Source organism: Lissotriton vulgaris, chromosome 9, assembly GCF_964263255.1.
Source record: "Lissotriton vulgaris chromosome 9, aLisVul1.2, whole genome shotgun sequence".
Classification (NCBI taxonomy): domain Eukaryota; kingdom Metazoa; phylum Chordata; class Amphibia; order Caudata; family Salamandridae; genus Lissotriton; species Lissotriton vulgaris.
The window spans coordinates 1,113,273,241-1,113,295,009 of record NC_141697.1 but is presented as its reverse complement, the minus strand read 5'-3'; the positions used below and the strand labels follow the sequence as shown (position 1 = coordinate 1,113,295,009).

Here is a 21,769-nt window from a genome sequence, read left to right as displayed (position 1 = left end):
ATTCTGAGCTGGGATGGGGCAGTGAGATAAATAACGGTGATGGATCAAGCCCTGATCTTTGGACTGGGTAAGAGTGGTCTGCTCAATTCAGACACTCTGTTCATCACCACCCCCTTTTCTGAATCGTTTTTGGCCACTATAGGTGTGGCAGGGTATACTCAGACATGAGTCCCTTTCTCACTGCTCCATCAGGATTCAAGCAAGCCGGGCCGAAGACGGCTGAAATGCCAGAAACCGGTCCCCGGTAGCTTGTCTCCTTTCTGGTGAAGAATTGGCTTGGTAGTTTAGTCTGCCCTGTTCCCATGATGCACTGGGCCAGGGACAGACTGATTTGCATATAGCCAGATTCTGAGCTGGGATGGGGCAGTGAGATAAATAACGGTGAATGATCAAGCCCTGATCTTTGGACTGGGTAAGAGTGGTCTGCTCAATTCAGACACTCTGTTCATCACCACCCCCTTTTCTGAATCAAGAAGTCAATGGTGTCACGGTTATACGATGTAGTGAATTGCATATCTTGACTCCTTTGATTCAGCCAAGTGAAGAAATTTTGTAGATGGGATTCGGTACCTGACCAGATCATGATGACATCATCTATATATCTTTTCCAGACAGCTATGGAATCGATGTATGGATTATCATGTGAATAGAGGTGTTCTTCTTCATAGCTGTCCATATAGATGTTCGCCAGGCTCGGTGCGTACGTGGCCCCCATTGCTACTCCCTTGCACTGGAAGTAAAACTGCTGCTTGAATACGAAATAGTTTCTCTTCATGGCGATCTCCAATAGGTCCACTAGGAAGCTAGTGGGCACCCAGTGTGGTGCAGGGCGTTTATTCAATGTAGCCTTAATGACATCTATGGCTTTATTCTGAGGTATCGATGTATAGAGCAAACACACATAAATTAACCATAAATCAACAGACATTGCAATTTACTGCTGAAATTCAGAATAGGACAGAGAGATTAATGCTATTGTTTTGTTCTTTATAAATTTGACATACTTTTGTCTGTCTCACTATTTGTCACACCAGTCACCAATTGATTTGTTATTGTTGTTATGTTATTACGTGTCGTATTTCGTCTGACAGCCCATTTTAAAATTTTGATATAAAAAAATCTCTTTTGACTAAAAGGCTAAGAAAACATTTATTTATTGTAAACTCTCTTTGTGTGCATCACTGTAATTTAGTTACCATTGGACATAGCTTTGAAAATAGTTGTGGTCTAAAAGAAATTATTGGTTCTACACAACGAAACCATTTGTGGTACACAGCTTTTCATTCAGGCAGCAGGGCAGCAAGCAGCAGGATAGCGAAGTAGCAGGACAGCAGAGCAGCAGCCCTCCTTGCAGCACAGCTGCATAGCAGTCCACCCGAGTCTTCTACATATCTAGATGTGTACTGAAGAGTAAGGTCTGAAGATCCACTATTTATTCTCGGGGCCAGCTTTGTAGTAGAAGAAGATTCTGAAGGTTTCCAACTACAAAAGTTTCTTTGGAATTTCCTGACTCCCAGCCCAGCTGGGCTGGGGACAAAAGACTAGTGTGTAGCCCTTTGCGAGTGTGCCGAGGCAAAGCCTTTGTGATGTGTAAGTGTGGTAGGTGACAGCACAACCTTATCATGTCAGAGATGGCCCATCCTGCTAAAACCTATTCCCCCTTTTTTCTCACTGTCTGGGAGCAATACAGAAAGACCAACTGGTAGCTACACCTAGTCAAGTGACCAAGGATACAGACTGCAAGCACCAAATGGTTGGGACGAGAAAATGACAACTCTCTAAAAGTTGAAAAAATAAATCTAGGACTGTGAGTCTCTAAAAGTAGCATTTTCAGAATAGTGACTTAGAATTTGACTTCACCATTAAATAGGGCTTCCAATTACAAATCTTTAGACACCAAACTTGATATTTCTTCCTGGCCCCAATTGAAAGTCATCACTTATTAAAGTGTTGTTCACTACCAGGACATGTAAAAGTTAAAATTACTTGTTCAATGTTTTAAATACACTGTACTCTGCACTGTGGAATGCGTTGGGACTACCCTAGGGGCGACTTGTAAGTATTAGAATGGATGGTTTAGGCATGGCAAAAGGTTTATTTGGCAGATCGAATGGCAGTTTAAAACTGCACCCGCAGGCTTACAATGGCATGCCTGAGTCATGTTTAAAAGGCTATATAAATGTGTGGCACAATCATTGATTCAAGATGGAGGTAGGAGCGGACGTGTCAACCTGAGTTCTGGCCTCCACGCAGTGAAATCAGTCACCATCCTGTGCTCCCGCAGCCATTACTCTGCATTCATGGACGTTATCGGGGCACCACTATTCCGGTGGAAGGCGTGGGAATCTTACCTGCGGCATGGAGGGGCCGAAGCAGAGGTGTGCTTCTTGCCATGGTGGCACACGCAGGAGTCCCGGAAGGAGCAGGCAAGTGCTGATGTCCTCGTGGGCGCCGGCTCCCCTGCCCTCGAGATGCTGAGCCAGGCGAGGCTTCCTGGCCCGATCATCCTGGGAGCAAGGGAAGATTATTGGGCCTAGCAGGCCCTTGATTACTAGACACGGTCCCATCCATTCTGTGCAACGCACGTGGCATCACCCATCGGTAGACTCCCAGTTAGGGAGGCTCACGCGGAGGAACCGGAAGCTTTGCCGGAGGACATGCAAGCCCAGATTGCCTTCTGTCCGGACATTCGGCAGAGCAAGCCTGGTGGCCCGCACGGCTGCCCTGAGGCCTGAATGCACTGTGCCTGGGCCTGCCAGGCCTCACTGTGGGTGCTTGAGCCAGGCGGGAGACCTGACATTGTGGCACAGATCCGCCTGCACTGAGCGTCCTCCCTCTTCCCACAGATGGAGCCCAGGACAGCTTAGGTTCAGGCTGAAGATCCAGCAGTCTGCCTCCGCCCACCACCACTCTGCCTTCTACCCCCATGGCCATCTCCACCTGAGGGATCTCTCCAGACCCAAGACCACCGTCGTGAGTGCAAGAGAACCTGAAGGCCTGACTGAACACTGCAAGAATGTCATGCTCTGTAAATATGTAATATCTAATTGTCCAACCTTAATCTCTTTTTAAAATGTAATCTTGAGTGAATTTCCAACTTGTGTATATCTATGTAACTCTAACCACTAGTATCTGTAGTACACTTTTATACTTACTACCATTCTTATGTGAATTTAGAGCTTTTCTGCTTGTATCTTTTATGTAACTCATGTACTCCGAAGTCCTTATGTAATGTAACTGGTCCTTTTGTAGAGCGCTCTGACACCTTCAGGTAAAGTTTGCGCTATATAAAATTGCATTAAATAAATATATAAAAATATTTAAAAATTGCTGAATGCCCACTAGTAGCATTTTATTTTACAGGCTCTGTGTACATGTAGTACTACTTTTACTGGGGACTTACAAGAAAATTAAATATGCCAGTTAGGTGTAAGCTAATTTCACCATGTTAAAAGAAGGGGGCACCAGCACTTTAGCGATGGTAAAGTATGCAGAGTCCTAAAAACCAACAAAAAAGAGTTCAGAAAACAGGAGGGTGAAGGCAAATAGTTTGGGGATGACCCTACAGAAAGGGCTAAGTCCAACAACAGGAAATACCTACCCCATATTCTTGAAGATTGATTAATGTGAAGCAACTTCTTACATGATCCTAATTAACATGATATATCACATTTGTATACATCTATTTGTGAAACAAACTCTGTCCCATAAATGTCTATGCCCCAACATTGATTCACAAGACTTTTTTACATCAATAACAGCAGCCGCATCGCAATACCGTGATGCCGATATCATACTAGCCAAAGACTGCAATTGCGTCCTAGATGGGGTGCTTGACCTTGACCAGGTGCCCCCCATAAACACCACACAAAGCCCCATATGACTGGCTCGCTAGAGGACGTAATTCCTCTCCGACGTATGGCTGGAGTGCCACCTGCTTGAAAGAATATACTCCTGATACACCCTGTCTACGGCTACTCATAGCTGATTTGAATACTGCTTAGTCTCAGCCAGCCTGGCAGGGAGACTGGGATATTTCCTATCTTACTCGCTACATTTCAGACCATTCCCCGGTGTTGATGTGTTTGGCGGGTGAGGGGTGATGTTCTGCAATCACCTCATGGAGACTGAGAGCAGAGGCATTGTCAGATCCCCTTTTAAGTCCAATATCCAAGAGTCCTTATCATATTACTTTGAGGAAAACTGGGGCAGCACTAGTTCCACTGCGCTGGACTTGGAAGCAATGAAAGTTGTAATCTGTGGGGCTTGTTTGAAAGCGACATGTGGGACGCAACAACTAGAAAGGGACATTCAAAAACACATAGGTGACCTCAATGTAATTGAGAAATAATTGCCCACTCACCCAGAAAGTTAGAAGCCTGGCGAGAGGGCCGTAGTGGGGTGCTTGATGATTGGTGCAGCCTTGAGAAGTATATTTAAACAGCCCATTGTCAGAGACTCCACTCAGAGGGTGCTAGGACCGGAGCAATGTTAGTCAGACTGACTCAACAGAAATCCCAACTGAGCCCAATATTATCCAACCGAACTGCTCAGGGTTCCCTGGTATGCACCCAATGTACCATAAACCAAGTCTCTAAACTTCACCTCAGCAAGACTTACGCCAGACAGAGGAGGCGGATCAGAGGCTAGCGTGGGAGGTTACATGGTGGAAATACCACTTCCATTGTTAGATCCCGCTGACACTGCACATCTAAATAGCCCCATTACCCAGGAAGAAAGCCTTGCGGCAATTAGAAACATGAAACCAGGCAAGACCCCTGGTAGTGATGGGCTACACGCTGACTTTCATCAACGTTATGCAGACCAATTGGCTGATAAACTAATGGAGGTATATCAGGAGGCCATCCGGAGCAGGATCCTCCCACATACAATGCGAGAATCTCAAATAATAATCAAATGGCAGGTAAAGACTCCCCCTGGAGATTTCCTCCTATCGCCCAATATCTCCTTAGTACAATTCTCACAGCGCGCTCGCTCCCTCGCCTTCCCACCATAAGTAATAGCAAAAATAAAATAATAATAACAGAAGTTATTTCTGTTATTATCATTTTCTTTTAGTATCAGCCAGGTTGGGCGGGCGGGGCTGGGTTCCCGTGATGTACATTAGGAGGAGTCGTTGCTGCACTCCAAAGGGCATATGACTGCTTGGCCAGCCATCTTGGGCCGGAAAAACAGTCATGCGCACTTTGTATATTCCTCACCAGGCTGTAATCACGACGCTGAGACCAATCACAACGCTGCATTGCAACATTGTGATTGGCTTTGGGTAGGGAGCCTGTGTGCTTCCTGGTTCCGGCAACAGAGAGATGACGAGGAACGACAGAGGAGAGATGACTGAGGAGAGTTGCGGCGAGAAGTAATTGTTTTTTATTTTCTTATTTTGTAGCCTTCCCTGCCACACCCCCTCTTGTTCGCAAGCCATCCCCCCACTCTTCCACTCTTGTTCCCTGCTTGCAACCCCAGTCCACCCAGATCAGTCAGGGTTTATTCAATAACGGAGTACACTCTATAACCTTAGGCTTCTTTCACTCATATTCCATGTCACTCAGGTGCGACAAACGCACAGAGCCATAGCCTCTTTGATATTGAGCAAGAATTTGATTCCTTAGATGGGTCCTATTTGTGGCAGGTATTTAAAAAAGATGGGCATGGGCCCCAAATTTATTCTTTGGATCCAACTACTACATTCATCCCCTAGCGTCAGAGTGAGGTCTGGGAGGGAGGTTTCGGATGCCTTCTTGTTACATAGAGGAACGAGGTAGGGGTGTCCATTATCAACCCTCCTCTTCTTGCTCGCAATGGAGCCAATGGAAGAAAGACTCCGCAAGCCTCTGCACCCCTTGAGGGAACACCCATATGGTGTCCCTCCACGCTGACGACAACCTGGTTTATTTAATCCAACCAGAATACTCCTTACGGTACTGCGTGAATCTGGCAAACTGTTGGGCCTCAGAGTCAATCCCACAAAATCCACTCCATTTCCACAGGGTGACTCGTCATATACCTCATTGGAGGCACTTCCCACGACAGGACTTCCCTGGGAATCTGAGGGTGTGAAAAACTAGAGGATTAGGCTGGCCCATACTCCCCAATCCTTTGTGAATCTGAACCTGTTGTGGGTAATTGAAGGACTGCGGTCCTCTTTTCGCTTTTGGAAAGAGCTCATTCTCTCCTTAATGGTTAGAGTTAGGATCCCCAAAATGATCGTACTTCATAGAGGCCTGTACGTCCACCAGTGGACCCTCTACATGATTCCTCTGCGCTACTTTAAAACCCTTGACAGTCTTATGGTGGAACTACTATGGGCCAACAAAAGGAAATGTGCTGACCTACCTATTCCCAGAAGTCCTTGGGGGCAAGAGGACTTTGAGCTTCCCCAGCTAGAACTGTATTATGTGTCTGCACATTTGCAGGACGCAATTCATTGGTTGGATCCAGGGGATATTTGGGAGAAAAAACTCCTTCGGAGCTCATATGGGGACAAAACTCTCCCTGTTATCTTGATGGGGGGGTTTGAGGGTACCACCAGAAATACTTTTCCCAGTACGCTTGGGCTACGAGGTATGGGAGGGGCAGTCACGTCTGTGCTGCATAGAGCAGCCTACACCCCAGATATGTCAATAAGGTCCCTTTTTAAAAATAGAAGAATCCATGTGGGCTGGAACTCTCTAGGAGACGTTTATTCCCACCGGACGATTCAGCACACAAATTTACACTACAATATCCTTTGCCATGGGAAAGGGCCAGTTTCTGCAATACGCAATGATCTCGACTACTGCCCTGGACCTCTGGCTGTCATTTCTAGATGCACCAAATCCTTCTGACACCCAAGTGACAATATTGAGCATGGCAGGGGGGAGCAGCTTGATCTCTATATACAAGGCCCTCAGGGCGGATGGCTTATATCCCACGCTTAAAACTCAGGTCAAATGAGACGAATCACTGGACGCCCCCATGACCTCGAAAGACTGGGCAGGTGTAATATTGACGAGCTCCAATGCTAGATTTAAATTAATACAATATAAATACATACAGCAAACTTAACTCTTACTTAAAACCCTGCATGCCCTCTACACTGCGCGTAGTGATAGTTGCCCATGCTGCTGGGGAACAGAGGCATGGTTTGGTCCTGCCCCTCACTGACCCCTACTGGGAGGCGGGTGTGAAGGAGTAGTCCACTCAAGATGAAACAGATACAACTAGGCCTGATTCCTTCTCCCTCCTGGAAGAAACTCAGTTGGAAAATAGCTATTCGTTTGGATCCCCCGAAACACGTAGACTGGCTCAGAGACATTACTGAATGGGTGACAGCAGAGGAGATTCAGCCGCAGTGAAGTCGGTCTCGGTCTTCACTGCGGCCGTGATCCGGTGCTCGGAATGTGAGACCCGACCTTCTCAGGCGGCTAACCCGTTCCCTGTTTATAGTGTGCATCAACTATGAGTGCACCTTGTTTTGGTGTGACGCCGACCAGCCCATGGCATCGCGATTCATTTGATGATTTCTGGGAATTAGACCCTTACATCAAAAACTGTTTTTTAAATCTGTGCCTCGTTTGGAGCCTTGGGCCCACATTCATCATGAAGTTTGTAGAGCCTTGATGATTCCTCAATCACGGTCCCCTTCACCACCGCGTTTGTCCTGATGAAGACCCCAGCCTAAGGTTTTCACTGCTTACTAGAACTACAGGGGTCGAAATGTCGATGATCTTCCACCTTTCCCACGAACAAACCATATTGTTACATTGGTTTAAATGGTTATTTTTGGAGGCTTATGTACTAACGCTGTGTACCATTAATGTACGAAGTGTGGCTGTATTTACAAGCCAATATGTATTGGAATCTTTGTTAAAAATTGGGTCCCACTGACCAGTATTATTTCACTATCCGTTCCCCAAACCCACACTATTCCTTGCACCACCCCCTCCCTCCCCGGGGCACCTTTGCTCTTTGGTCCTATGCAAAGTATTGAACCTATACATAAACACAGTAAAACTGTGAAAATCAATTTTTTTTATTCCTTGTGATTGATTAACATTGAATCGTAATTATTTCTCTCTAACAATTGTTCTTTAATGTGTAAATAATTTTCTCTTTCCATTTGTCCTTTGATGGTTCCACACTGGGACCATCTCTTACCGTACCATTTATAACCCAGGTCCCAGTGACTAGTTTGGGTATACCCCCTTCTCTGTACCTCCCATTTATTAATAAGCAGCCACAAGCACTAATGATCAAGCCCAATAATGAGTATTAATAGCCCTAGGGAGAAACAATCATTAGTCTCAGGCTCATGCTGTAATAAACATCATTGACCACTGAGAGTAATAAATATAAATAGCCCCAGGCAGTAAAGTGTTTACTGTTCCCATGATTGACTGAACGTTGATGTCCCACTATTGAGCTGATAGTGCTCCTCTCTTCTAGGGTGAGTGCACACTTTCTGTGCACACCCATTCAGCAGAGTCTAGCATACAGCTAGAGGAGCAATGAAACCTTAGTGGAGCACCCATTGGAGATCTCATGAGTAGACACCACTAGATAGAAAACGCACAGGACACACAAAATAGAAGCAGATATCACAATTGATTACTAATGCTGGATTTTCATCTCAACAGGCAGTGTGAATGAATTCTTTTAGATAGAAAACTGAATCCCTTTTTGTTGTACTCCCTCCTATGGTAGACTTAACAATCTGAATATAGTCTTTCGCATTTCAAGAAGCCTTCCAACACGAAGCTACCACTCACTGGTGTAGACATGTTGTAAGGACCTTACCAAATAGCTGCCTCAAAACACATACGCAATGGCAGCTGAATCTTAGACAGCGATCTTTTGCTTGGTCTGTTCTTTACTATTTTAGAACTTCCAGTACTAAGGATGATAAACAAACGCCTAAGCACTGCCACACTTGGGCCTCTATGGAGTTGGACACACTGACCTACATCACTGTGCAGTATAAAACAGGTTACATTTAGCTGATAAATCCCATTGGCTCGGAGGCATCTAAAATCCCTCAACCTTTAGCAATATATTGTAACTTGTCTCACCATATAATGATCCCCATCAAGAGACAAGTCCAAAATACCAGGAAGGACATGTGTCAAAAACAGAGAGTCAGTCACAAGTGATGCACCTTGCAATCTGATTAACCAATTCAAAACCATAATGCATAAAATGCTTAATTAAATCACACCACCTGCTTCAAAGATTCGGCCTGGTGTTCAGTTAAATGGTCCACTGACTACTCTACCACCTGCCAAAACAAGGACTGATAGTACCCAAATAACTAGAAGTACAGACCTTTTTGGCACAATATTCATTCTTTTGACTTCTCCATCTGGAGGCAAAGTTTGTAAATTAGTAGGTCTCCTTCTGGAATCAGCAGCAGTAACAGCTGGAGAGTCTGTTAAATAATGTTTTGTGAGATTAAAAGAAATCCACACTATAGGTCTATATTTCCATATCTAATGTCTAGAAATTTCAGGCGCCAAAGCTGGATTTTCCCCTTTTTTTCCAATGAGATTTACAAAAGCCTTTGTACGTGGGAGTAAAGTGCCTCGCCCCTTTTCACCTTGTGTAAAATATCAGTGACTCTATGACGTATATAAGTTTCTCAGATAGGCAATAAGCTTTAGCTCCAAAGCTGAAAACAGTATTCAGTAAAAAGATTCTTTGCAAAATGCATGTGTCAGTCGCTCATCTCATGGGATTCCTGGTTAATTTAATGATTAGGTCCTCATATTAAATATCTCTCTTAGAGCCTGATTCAGGGCCGAAATGGCAACCCCCGGTGTGCCACACTGGTGGGCGGGCCGGTTTGGGGCCCCTGGTGGCCGTTTTTGTTACAGGGCAGTTTTTGCAGCATCAGCCCTGTAACAAAATCGGCCGAAAACCGGCCCTGGCAAAAAGCCCAGCGGCACCCAGAACCCCTGGGGGGGGGAGGGTGGGGGAGGGGGGCGGACAAGCACTTGTCCAGGCGCGGTTTTGGTTCCCAGTCCGGCCCTGGCCTGATTACAGGTGGGTTCGTTAATTCTGGCTCATTCGTAAACCCCTGTTTACGCACAGGTCGAATTGTTATGTTATGTTATGTTATATTGAATTTGTAGCGCTCACTGTTACTCTAGAGTGTCCTGGCGCGAAGGAGAGCTGGGGTAGAGACGAGAATCAGATTAGTTGGTCTTGCTGAACAGATGTGTTTTTAGATGCTTTTTAAAGAGTTGAAATTCATGAATAAGTTGGAGATCAGGAGGGAGCGCATTCCAGGCCTCAGCAGCTTTGGCAGAGAGTGACTGGCCACCCAGACGCACTCTGCGGAAGCGCAGGATGATCATCCGGCGGCAACCCGCCGATCCCAAAGGGCTATTCGGCACATAGAAAGCGAAACGCTTCCTAAGGTAGGTGGGACCCAGCCCATGAGGGGACTGGTGGGCCAGAGTGATTGCTTTGAACTGCACCCGCTGAAACACCGGCAGCCAGTGCAATTCCCGAAAGTATTGGCGCGCACTAGATCTCCCAGAGGCATTAAAGAGGAGCCTGGCCGCGGCGTTCTGAATGATTTGGAGCCTGCGCAGGCCAATGAACAGAGCATTGGCATAGTCCAGTCTAGACAAGATCAGGGCACGGGTAATCGTCTCCTTAGCTACTCTCGGGAGAAAAGGAAAAATTTTACTGAGTGTTTTGAGGGTACCAAAGCAGATTACTGTCAGTTTTTTTTACATGGGCGCTAAATCGTAGGTCCTTGCTAAACCAGACCCCCAGATTTTTTACTGGCCCACCCTCGGACTGTGGGCTAGGGTGGTTGGGTGGCCACAGGCGATATATGAAGTCTGCAGGGAACTGGCAGTACAGGAGGACGTCCGATTTATCCTCATTACATTTGAGAGAGGCCTGGGCCATCCAATGAAATACTGAGGCTAGGCACGTATGGACAGTGACCGTATTCAGGTCCGAGCCTCCCCAAGTAAAGAGCAGCTGCGTGTCGTCAGCATACGCCATTACTTTCGTGCCCAGTTCCTCAGCCAGATAAACCAGCGATGTTAAGTAGATATTAAATAGCAGAAGACTCAGGGTGGAGCCCTGAGGAACCCCAGTAGCCAAGCTCCTGACAGAGGAAGCACAGAAAGCCATGCAGACCTGCTATGAGCAGGAATCCAAAAAGGATTTAACCCATTCCCAAACCAAGCCTGAGATCCCAATTGCAGATAGCCTGGCCAGGAGCAGCTGGAGGGGTACCGTGTCGAAGGCGGCAGAGAGGTCAAGTAAAATCAGGGCCGCTCTGCTGCCCCCGTCAAGACACTCTCCGATCGCCTCCAACATCTCTGCCAAAGCTGTCTCTGTGCTGTAGGCAGATCTGAATCCTGACTGAGCTGGGTGGAGTGCCCCTGATGTTTCCACAGACGTCTCGAGTTGCCGAAAGACTACCTTCTCACAGACTTTGGTCAGGGCTGGAAGAAGTGAGATAGGCCGGTCTAGGGTCCAGTGAGGGTTTCTTCAGGAGGGGTAATAGTTTAGCCTGCTTCCATTGGACAGGTACATAGGCAGGCAGAAGGGAAGAAATAACCATGTCTACAACTGCTGGGCAAACTACCTCTGCTACACCAGCTAGGACCCGTGCCGGGCAGGGGTCAGTGGGAGAGCCAGACTTAAGAGACCCCAGAATGGCTAAAATATCTGCCTCTGTAGTGGGCAGAAATGAGGTGAACTGGGCGGAGGCCGCAGACAGGTTCGAGGAAGTCCCCGGGAAAGGGGTCTCACCAGATCCGGAAGGTGGGCCAGCACTCTCCGGAATCTTAAGAATCTTGACAACAAAAAAGGTTGATAGCTCCTCACACCATTCATACGATATTGGTAGCGAACTTTGTTTGGCACAGGGGGTTAGGAAGCTCCAAACAATAGCAAAGATCTCCTTGCTGTTGTTCCGGGCCAACGCGATCCTCCCGGCGAAGTAGTCACTTTTATCCTTTCTGATGGCCATATAATACTCCCTCTGAGCTAATGGCAGGGTCGCCTTTGCTGTTGTACAATAGTTCTGGCGCCAGCAAAGCTCCAACCTCTTGCATCCCCGTTTCAGGTCCCTGAGCTTGGGGGATTACCAAGGCTGAGAGGGAAGAGAGCGCCGAGTGCTACCCTTATTAGCTTTGGAGCAAGCCCTAACCCCCTGACTAATCCAATGATCAAAGTTGGCCACTGCCCCCTCTAAATCTGCGGCGGGAGCCAGGTGAGACTGGCATAAAAACATTGTGAGTGCTGGGAGATTAATCTTCTTGGGTTGTGGCGCGGGGGAGGGACAGGGCTTCTGCCAGACTTATCATCTGACCAGGAAAACCTAATCAGGAAGTGGTCGGACCACGTTACAGGCTCCGGATCAGTGACTTGGATGGGGAAATTAGAACAATCCAAGTCAATAAGGGATGGAAGCATCACATGTTGAGTCATCTGGGCGAGGCCTAGGGAATACAAGAGAGCCCTTGATTCGGGAGCGGATGGGGTATATAGATGGATATTGAAATCTCCTAAAAGCAGAAATTTGGGGTAGCGGAGGGCACGCAGGATAATAATGTCATCCAGGGCCTTAAAGAAAGCTCCGGGGGGACCTGGCGGACGATAACCCAGCATCCCACCTAGAGTGAAATGTGAGGAGATAGTAAAGGCAAAGTCAAGAGCTTCCCCCTCCGCCCAATCCCCAATAGCTTCGCTAGTGAATGACCACGAATCCCTGAACACTACCGCTAACGCCCCCCCTCCCTCTCCCAGCCCCCCTATCAGCCCTATTACTAGTTGTGTCTTATTTAACGCTTCTGATATTTATTGGACATTTTAAATACCTCAACCTTCATTAAAATATGGCAGGTCAAGTCTGTCGAAATGTTAACAGCGGAAAACCATACGGTCATTATGGTAACATGCAGATGTTGGTATGTTAAACACCAAAATCCGCACGTTATTCCCCAGAAACTCCTAACAGCTGCGATTTATAGCACCCAATAAATAACGAACCCCATGGTATTGTTATTTACCACATGCGATAAATAGCACCTATACTTGTAAAAAGGCCCTAAGTATTAAGAAAGAAACAGCTACAAAGGCCAACAGCCTCCCCGTTTTTGCAGCTGCACCAAAGCTTCCAGGAAAACCTTACACTACACAAGACACAGAAATATCATCGTCCCAAGGGCCTGTTCTCTTTTGTGATTTGCTATCTTTCAAGGCATGTTGTTATATTTCTTCTATATTTTCGCCATATCTATTTTAATGTATATTTGTCATCATTATTTATATAAAATGTACGATTGCTAAAAATGCAAAAAACAAAGCTAAACTAGCAGAAATAAATGCAGCTCCCATGCACATGTCGGGCAACATAAACCGAACGTGCCTAATAACACTACAGGCCAGCTTACATAGTAATAATACACTCTGCAAGACTAGAACATATACTGATATTGAAAGAGCAGAAAAATGTATCCACTGTGTAGAATTGGTTACCTTTTTGTTGTCATCCAATACAGTGTTCATGCTTTCAATCCAGAGTGTATCAATTGGACCATCGAAAACTACCCATTTACGCTCTGGTGTTTCAGACAAGGCAAATTCACGAAAAGTATTTGCGACAATACCATCAGTCCACTGAAAAGGAAAAGAGAGACGCTTAAATCTTGTTAATATTCTTGGAATACTAATAGTCACAAGGTTAATGCACCACACTTTCAGGATGTGTGTAAGAGTTAAGCATTCACCTCAGAATCTTTAGTCTTCAGGTGAGCTGGAACACTGTTACTTACCCATGTATAGAGTAGTTCCCGTATTGGACACATTTGTAGATTGTAGAGCCAGAGAACACTCTAGGGATTTGAGGGCAAGGTGGATCAAATTAGGTGTAGGGAGTATGGTGTATCAATAGGTTCCTAAAACCCATTGTTTTCCAGAAGGCAAAACATCCAAGACCTGATCTTATCAGGAAGAGAGATATTTATCCTTTCATCAATAGGTTCAGCTATAAGAAGACTTGAGTTAACTAAGGTTACACTTATGATTCGTTAGATACATGAAAACGTGGGATGATGAGGTAACTCAGTAGAAACATATTTAGTTATCAGGTATGTTAAATCGCTGATCTACTTTTTCTCTTGACTTAAGGCTATTTCAAATAATATCTTTCCTATAATATTCCACAAAGACTCATAAATGCTTTACGACTAATAAATTAGGCAAAGCATCTGTATATCACTCCATAGAAGAAACAGTTACTACTTCTATGCTACTCTCATCCAAGGTACTCTTCTTCCCCATCATTTTGATGTACAAAATTGGCAACCTTTAACTTTCCTGGTTAATTCTTCATTAAGACACAATTTGAGAATGACATATATAATATTGCAGAACAGTAATGATGGGCATCCAATTTAAAGTGCATCCTGAAACAAACAAAAATACTACCAGCAGAAATTAAACTAGCATTTGCGTGAAACATTCATATCATGATTCAAGCCGAGGAGACACAGGCTACACAGCAGAAGACTGATTCCTGCCGAAATATCACAATAGCATATACAACCTTGTGAAAGAGGTTGTGTTGAAGTTATCGATTAAATTCTAATAACATGTGAAATCAATCACATTTCACTCAGTGTTTATTTATTACAAAGCAACTGTAATTCAAAGCAGGACAAATTGGAAATATATACCCATGAAAGAAAAACATTTCCACTGTTTGTCTACAGCCTCTATCTGAGATGCAGAACAAAAGGTACGTAGGTTTGCACAATTTTACTGAGAATGACCACTTGTTGATGTTAATGGTTCCAAGAGAAAGCTCAGAATGCTTTCCCTTTAAATGAGACCTTGTCAGACAAAGACAGGCATATCCATAAAAATTCAAAAATCACAGATGTATTTTGTCTCTTTGGAGCTCAATGCTGCAATGTAACTGGTATAAGTTAAGACTAGTTAAGAATAAAATGCCGCTGTGTAAAGGAATGGGGAAACAGTGGCTACTAAAAAAGGTCCCCGATGACTAAGTAAGTCAAACTCAATCTTCAGAGATCCTTTCTTGAGAACAGGTGCAAGAATAGACATGGAAAATCCATAGAGTGATGGAGCGCATTGAGTTTCTTCTCTAAGACTTTATAGGAAAGTCAGAGTCATATACATTGGTAGTAGCATATTAACGAAACCTTCATAAATACAAGGTCATTGGGAAAAGGGTTTGTGTACTGTAAAGCTAACTCTTTGGTCACCATGGTTTCAGTTCAGTCATGGAAGAGTGAGAAATTATAATGCCACATTTCTGCCCCTGAATGTGCAGTTTAAGATGGAGCTTAACAAACTTTTTTCTGACCAGATACAAGGGGTTACAGTGCCAGAAATGAGGGAACTAAAGGGGTTTTCAAGAATTAGGGAACAGTTACTACTGTGAATGAAAATATGAGTGACATCATTGAAAAAGTGATGATAAAAAAAATTATAGTCATGTCACAAGGTAAGTGAATAATAATGGTAATTTCAGTAAATCAGACCCTCTTATAATCACACTTCAAACCCTAATGTTAATTATGTAGGGATTGGTTAGAACTTGTGGACTATGATATCCACCAAAAACTGGTGTATGTTACATCTGCCCTCTTGAAATGTATACACTGTACAAAGGGTGGACATGTCATCTATCAAGTTTTGCTGTATTGACCAAACTCTAAATAACTTGAAATAATATAGATTCCATTTGTGTAGAGTTTAGTGCACCCTGTTAAGGCTGAAAGCATAGTCTTCCCTCCTGCCAGAACACACTGTCAAGGCAAACATCTTGACTTAGGTTCACAACTCACACAGCTATTGTCAGCCAATAGAAAGTGTGTAATAGTATTCACTAGCTTATTCACAAACAACAGCAATGTGGTTGAGTCTCTGCACACCAAACCTACATCTCAAGAAGAAAAATGAATAAAGGTCTACTCAGTCCCCCCAAAAAAAGGATGCATTTCTTCCTCCCACTTCCCCCATTCTGTAAAATGTGAGCTTAACTATAACGTCCCTGTAACGTTAGTTTTTTCAGTGAATGTCTAAGGTTTTTCTAATGTTGTTTCCTAACAATATTGTCCTTTGTTTAAAAGTAATATTTCCTAACTGTAACCACTAACCTTTAACAGTGAGTGTATGAGTAAGTGCATGAGTGTCTCAGTAGTTCTGTGAGTGGGTGTGAGAGTGTCTGAGTGGGTCTGTCCACCTCCATCTCTTTGGGGCAGGCCCTAAAAGAGCAAAGTAGGGGGGGGGGGCACGGCTCCCCTCCTTGAGCCATTAATGGCCCTGCGGACTGCCACCGACCAATGCCGGCTTCCTATATCCTAGGGTGCCCGCCCAGGGGTCCTAGCTGTTTGCTCTCGCTTGGTGGGAGATTTGAAAGCTCCTCCCAAGCAGGAACAAACAGAAGTACAGCTCCCAGTAGGCAGGAGCAGGAAATCTGCTCCTGTTCAGTGGGAGCTGCCTTTTCATCTGTTTAACAGATGAAAGGAAAGCTCCGACACACAGGGAGCAGCATTTTGGCTGCTCCCCATGTGCTGGAGCTATGTTGGCTCCCGCTGGAGTCAGGGGCCAGCAGGAACCACTGAAGCATTAAGGCTCTCCCTGCTGTTCCTGTTCTCGCTATTCTTCAAGTCTTCTTCCTCGCCTGTGTCTGTGCTTCACCCAAGTTCTCCAGAAGAGCTATGGGCATCAGGGACATCCAAAGAAATCTCCCTTGGAGTGAAGGAGTCACTCCCCTGCATCTGCAGTCACTGCAACGAAGCTGACCGGTTTGCTGCTCCTGTCGTTCTACAGACTTCTTGTTGCTCAGCAACACAGGTGGTGATTTTGTGGCTCTCCAGAAGCTTGACCTCTCTTCCCTGCAAATTGGAGAACAGTATCCCTCGTCAGAGCTGATGAGACCAAACCCCTGTACACTGCGTCGACTTGCCGTTGACAAGGCTTGTTGGCTTTGCACTCCAGAGATCGTCTGTCTACAAGAAGCTTCAGTCTCCAGCACCTCATCCCTCGAAGATCAGCATCTCACTGCATCTCTTGCACAGTGGGCCTCGATCTTTGGTGAGCTGCCTGAGGTCCTCTTGCGACTCCTGTGCCTACGGCCTGTGGGTCCTCTCTTGCTTTGGTGGGCTCCCCTGCTTGCATGGGACTGCAGTTGGTGAGTCCCTTGGACCTTGCTGGTCCCAACAATTGCATCTTTTCACTTTTCACAATAGTTATTGGTGCACCCGCCAGACACCGACCACCTAGACACCAAAATCCGATGTGGGACACCTTGTGCGTGGCTCCTGGTCTTCCTCAGTGTCGCTTGGTCCTCAAAAGATACAGCAACAAGGTTTCTGTTGGCTCCTGCACTTCCCGACTTCGGTGGACATTGTGTCTCCGTGCTTCCTAGTTACCTCAGAACAGGATAGACTCTGTCCCCTCTGATTGCAGGTTCTCCTCTTCAAGAATCCACCCTTGGATTCCTCCGGACTTCTTCAAGAACTATGTCTGCCATTGTGGTCTATAGGAGGGTCCGATGTCACTTCAACCCTTTGTACCTGGCTAACCTAGTGCAGGTAACCTGGTTCCAGGGGCATCTACTGGTAGGGTGGCTCTCCAACCTTCCATCCTCCGAAGGGTTTGTTCAGTGTCTTCTGAGAAGGGTCCTTCTTTAAAACGGCAACTGTAACTTCTCCATATACTCCATAGACTTCCATTGGGCACACAGCTATGTTTCCACTTTGCACACAGCAACCGTACGGTTCCTGAGTACTTACCTTGGGTGGTTCCTTGTTCCCCCAGCCCCTCTGAGTCCTTTGTCCAAGTCCCGTTCTTCTTTGCAGTTCACATTCCACTTCTTTAGTATATGGTTTGGTCTCCCCCTGGAGACCAGCTTATATTTGTGCTGTTTACCTGATTTCTTTAACGTATTTTAATGTGTATTGTTGATATCTCTGTGTAGGAGATATACCAATGTATTAGTGATTGTGTTGGACTTATTTTTCACAGACACTGTGTGGTTCTTTATCATCTAATCTACACTGTCATTTAAATGTGGTAAAACAAGTTGCTTTACACTCCTTCAAGATAAGCCTGAAGGCTGCTCTCCACAGCTACCACTGTGAGAGCTTTCTATGGTTATCAAAGACCACTAAACTCTCCATAAAGGTTGCCTGGATTAGTACAAGATGCATCACTCCATTAAGTGGGCACGACATACTAAGCCAGCCTCCTACATTGGTGTGCAACTGTTAGGATTAAAGCCTGCACTATTTTACCATTTAATCAAGATGAAGGTTACATGAAAAACCATCACTAGGAAGGCACATATAAAATACTGTTGTCAAATAGGTTCTACTGAACTTTTTGGATTGGTTGTCAAGGGTCTTAGCGCAACCATTTCTCCAATATTTTGAAGTTTAAAATCACTAGGGTAGGTAGGTGCACTACACCACACTACATCTAGTATCACGGCAGATTGGTGAGTGCAGAGGGGCTCAGTCCTCTAGATACAGTGGTCGTAAGTTCCAGGAGCTTAGGACCCTGTGCTCAGCTAGGAAACTTAGGACTGGTAGTAACCCTACCAAAGAGCAGCTCTTAGAAATGCTACTGCAGGATTACCTACAAACTCCTGATAGGTCAGATGTGCAGGATAACTTAGGGAAGGGTGGTGATCCTCCAGAGGAGGAGTCAGGGGTGACCAACCCCAGTGACCCCACTTCTGTGCATGACTAGGAGGAGTCTGAAGATCCCTTGCTGGTTGGACACTAGCCCCCCAGGGAATAATACTGATGGTACAGAGGGAGGCCCTAGAGGTTGGTCCCCCTAAATTCCTCCTGGGAGGGTACAAAGAGTTCAGGGGAGGTCCAAGTCCTCCTCACTTAATTCAACCTCCTCTACCACTTCAATAGGGACCTCCTTCTCTAGCAAAGAAGGAAGACTTCTTAGAAAGGAAATACCACCTACTCGAATTTGAGAGAGCTAAGCTCAGGCCCAAAAAAGAGCAGCTGGCCCAAGATAAAGATACCCTAGAAGTTCAGAGATCTAGGAGGAATTTCGAATTAGGATCCCATGATGGCAGCTATAGTGAACCTATTGTCAGGGAACACTCATTTGTTACTAGAACTTGAGCAGGATAGTCCTCCCTTACCAAGAAAGTGATGACATCTAGAAATGGATCACTGCTCTAGAGAGGGCCTGTAAGATACAGAAGGTCAATGGGCAGCTAAACTCAGGCCTCTAGGCTGATCCAAATTATCACCAGGTTGGTCCATTCAGATCAGTCTGGCTTTATGCCGGGATGCAGTACGACCCTCAATCTTCGGCGACTCCACGGAGTGCTTGGCAGTGCTGGCAGAATTTGGGAGGATGCTCTAGTCCCTTTTGTTGGATGCCTGTAAGGCTTTCAACACAGTCGAGTGGCCCTTCCTTTTTGAGATGCTGTCCAGGATGGGCTTCGGCCCAACTTCGTAGCATGGGTAGGACTTATCTATACTGAGCCCCTAGCACAAGTCAATATTAACAGGGGGACTGCCAGGGTATTTAGCCTTTGGCAGGGAACCAGACAGGGCTGCCTGCTTTCCCAACTACTGTTCTCCCTTGTTCTGGAGCCGTTGGCAGCCTGGATCAGGACAGATCCACTGGTTCGATGTCTCCGGTGGACTGAACAGTTGGAGGATAGAATTTCGCTCTATGCATATAACATCCTGTTGTATGTGGCAGACTCTTGGTTCACCCTTGATAGACTCATGCACATACTCACTCTTTATGGTCATTATTCAGGATATGTGATTAATTAGGCTAAGTCACTGGTCTACGTTCGGAATTGGCCAGCCCCCAGAGTTGCCCCAGGAATGTGGAACGCAGGTAGTCATTGATAGGTTCTGCTATCTCGGGATCTTTGTTACGGCTAAATCGGCCCTCTTCTACGACAAAAACTTACAAGCGACCCTGACGCACTTAGGAGTGATGTGTAGCAATGGAGGTGCCTGCCATTGTCTTAACACTATAGGGCTGCGCTATTTATAATAATAGCTCTGCCTCGCTTTCTTTACATAATACACAATGCACCATACCGGATCCCAGCGGCCTAGTTTCAAGCCATAGAGTTGGCCCTCATAATGCTGTTATGGGATGGTGGTCCAGAGTGCAGTGCTTTAAACAAACTCACATAGGAGTGGTATGGTGGAGGGATAGTGCTTCCCAACATCCGGTAGTACTAGTGGGCGCCTCAACCTGTGATGATTAATCAATGGGTCCACCTTCCTGTGTATCAACCCGCATTTTGTATGGACCGATTAGGTTTACAACCCTGTGGATACTTAGGGGCCTCTACTCTAGGACTCAGCACTTGACACTCCAGGGACCTACGGTGGTCATGGCTACAATATGGTACACCACACGTGCAGCCCTGGGATGAAAGGGTAAAAATAACCCAGGTCACCCCCTTGTGGGATTCTAAAGTATTACCCCCTTGTGAGATTCTGAAGTATTAGGCAACCTTGGTTTGACAAGTAGGATCTTATTGGTCTTTCCAGAGTGGGAGACGTTGCTTCATTCACTGACTTACAGCAACACTATCTAGGTACAACATGCCCTCTGAGTGGCAAATTACTCTAAGGGAGAGGAGATACCTAAATCCTCCCCTTTGGAGCATACAGCAAACTGATTAACAATTCCCCTGACACTCTTCAATGTTAGTGGGAATTCTGGGACTTGGATTTGAGAGTTCTGGAGGACGATGAATGGCCTGAAGCTCTTGCCTCCTCCAGAGAGATAGCGATTAGCTCTGGGGTTTGCTCGGTTCAGCTTAAGATACTACACAGGTCATACTATTTATGCACCACCATGGTGAAAATGGGAAGGGCAACAGATGCGAACTACGGCCAGTGGTATGGGCAGCTTGGCACCTTTTATCATATCACCTGGGATTGCCCTGCAGGGTGGCCTGATTGGGAATCAGTGGTTATTTGTATGAACAGTCTGTGCGGCAGTAACATGTCACTCTCTGCCAAATGGTGTTTGCTCAATATTTGGGATGTTACTGATCTGAATAGTATGGAACAAACCTGGATGACTCTGGGACTGGTGTTTGTGGGGGGCGGAGATGGCACCCTGCCTAAAAAGTCTCCTGTGAGACATGGATTGGTGGATGATGGCTGAGAAGGGATTTATGAAGGCAGGGTCTGCCCAAGAAAGTGGGAGAAAATTTGGAGCAACTGGAATAAATACAGAGGGGGCCTATGTACCTCCCTCACTCATGCAGATGTGACTGTGTTTCCTCCTTAACGGCTACATTGATGGTGCTCCAGTTACCAAGTGGGGAAACAATGGTTGGGATCTATATCTGCAATGTATTGATGTTCTGATGCTTTTAGTCTACCTCTTGATATATGCTTATGATGTGGTGAGGTGCTTTGCACGATTTCTCACTTTGTATTACTTAACAAAAAGAACTTTAAAAAAAAGTTTACAAACATTCTATTTTGATTGCACACATCTGTAAAGGAGTAGTAACATACAATACCTCATGTGATACTGCGTCAAACTGCCCAAACAGTTGGCCCATGGTAATGGATTTGGGATTCACAGTCCTGAAAATGACCTTCTCCTCATCAGCTCCATGTTCATTCATTAGTGACAGGGTGTCAGCGAGGATATTCAGAACTTTGGTTTTCCCTGCAAAAGGCTCTCCCACCAGCATAAAACTATGAGACAAAAAAATATTTATTAACAGATGAGAATGTAGATT

General features: G+C 45.5%; 1 protein-coding gene across 1 annotated transcript in view; it reads right to left on the bottom strand.

Moving 5' to 3' along the window:
- Positions 1 to 21,769, bottom strand: part of DNAH12 (dynein axonemal heavy chain 12) — a 1,291,066-nt gene that overhangs the window by 760,194 nt on the left and 509,103 nt on the right. The window contains exons 31-32 of the mRNA XM_086939114.1: positions 21,545 to 21,725; positions 13,507 to 13,647 (exon numbers count right to left, since the gene is read on the bottom strand). Coding sequence (XP_086795240.1) covers positions 13,507 to 13,647; positions 21,545 to 21,725 — 322 coding nt within the window. The remainder of the gene's footprint in view (positions 1 to 13,506; positions 13,648 to 21,544; positions 21,726 to 21,769) is intronic.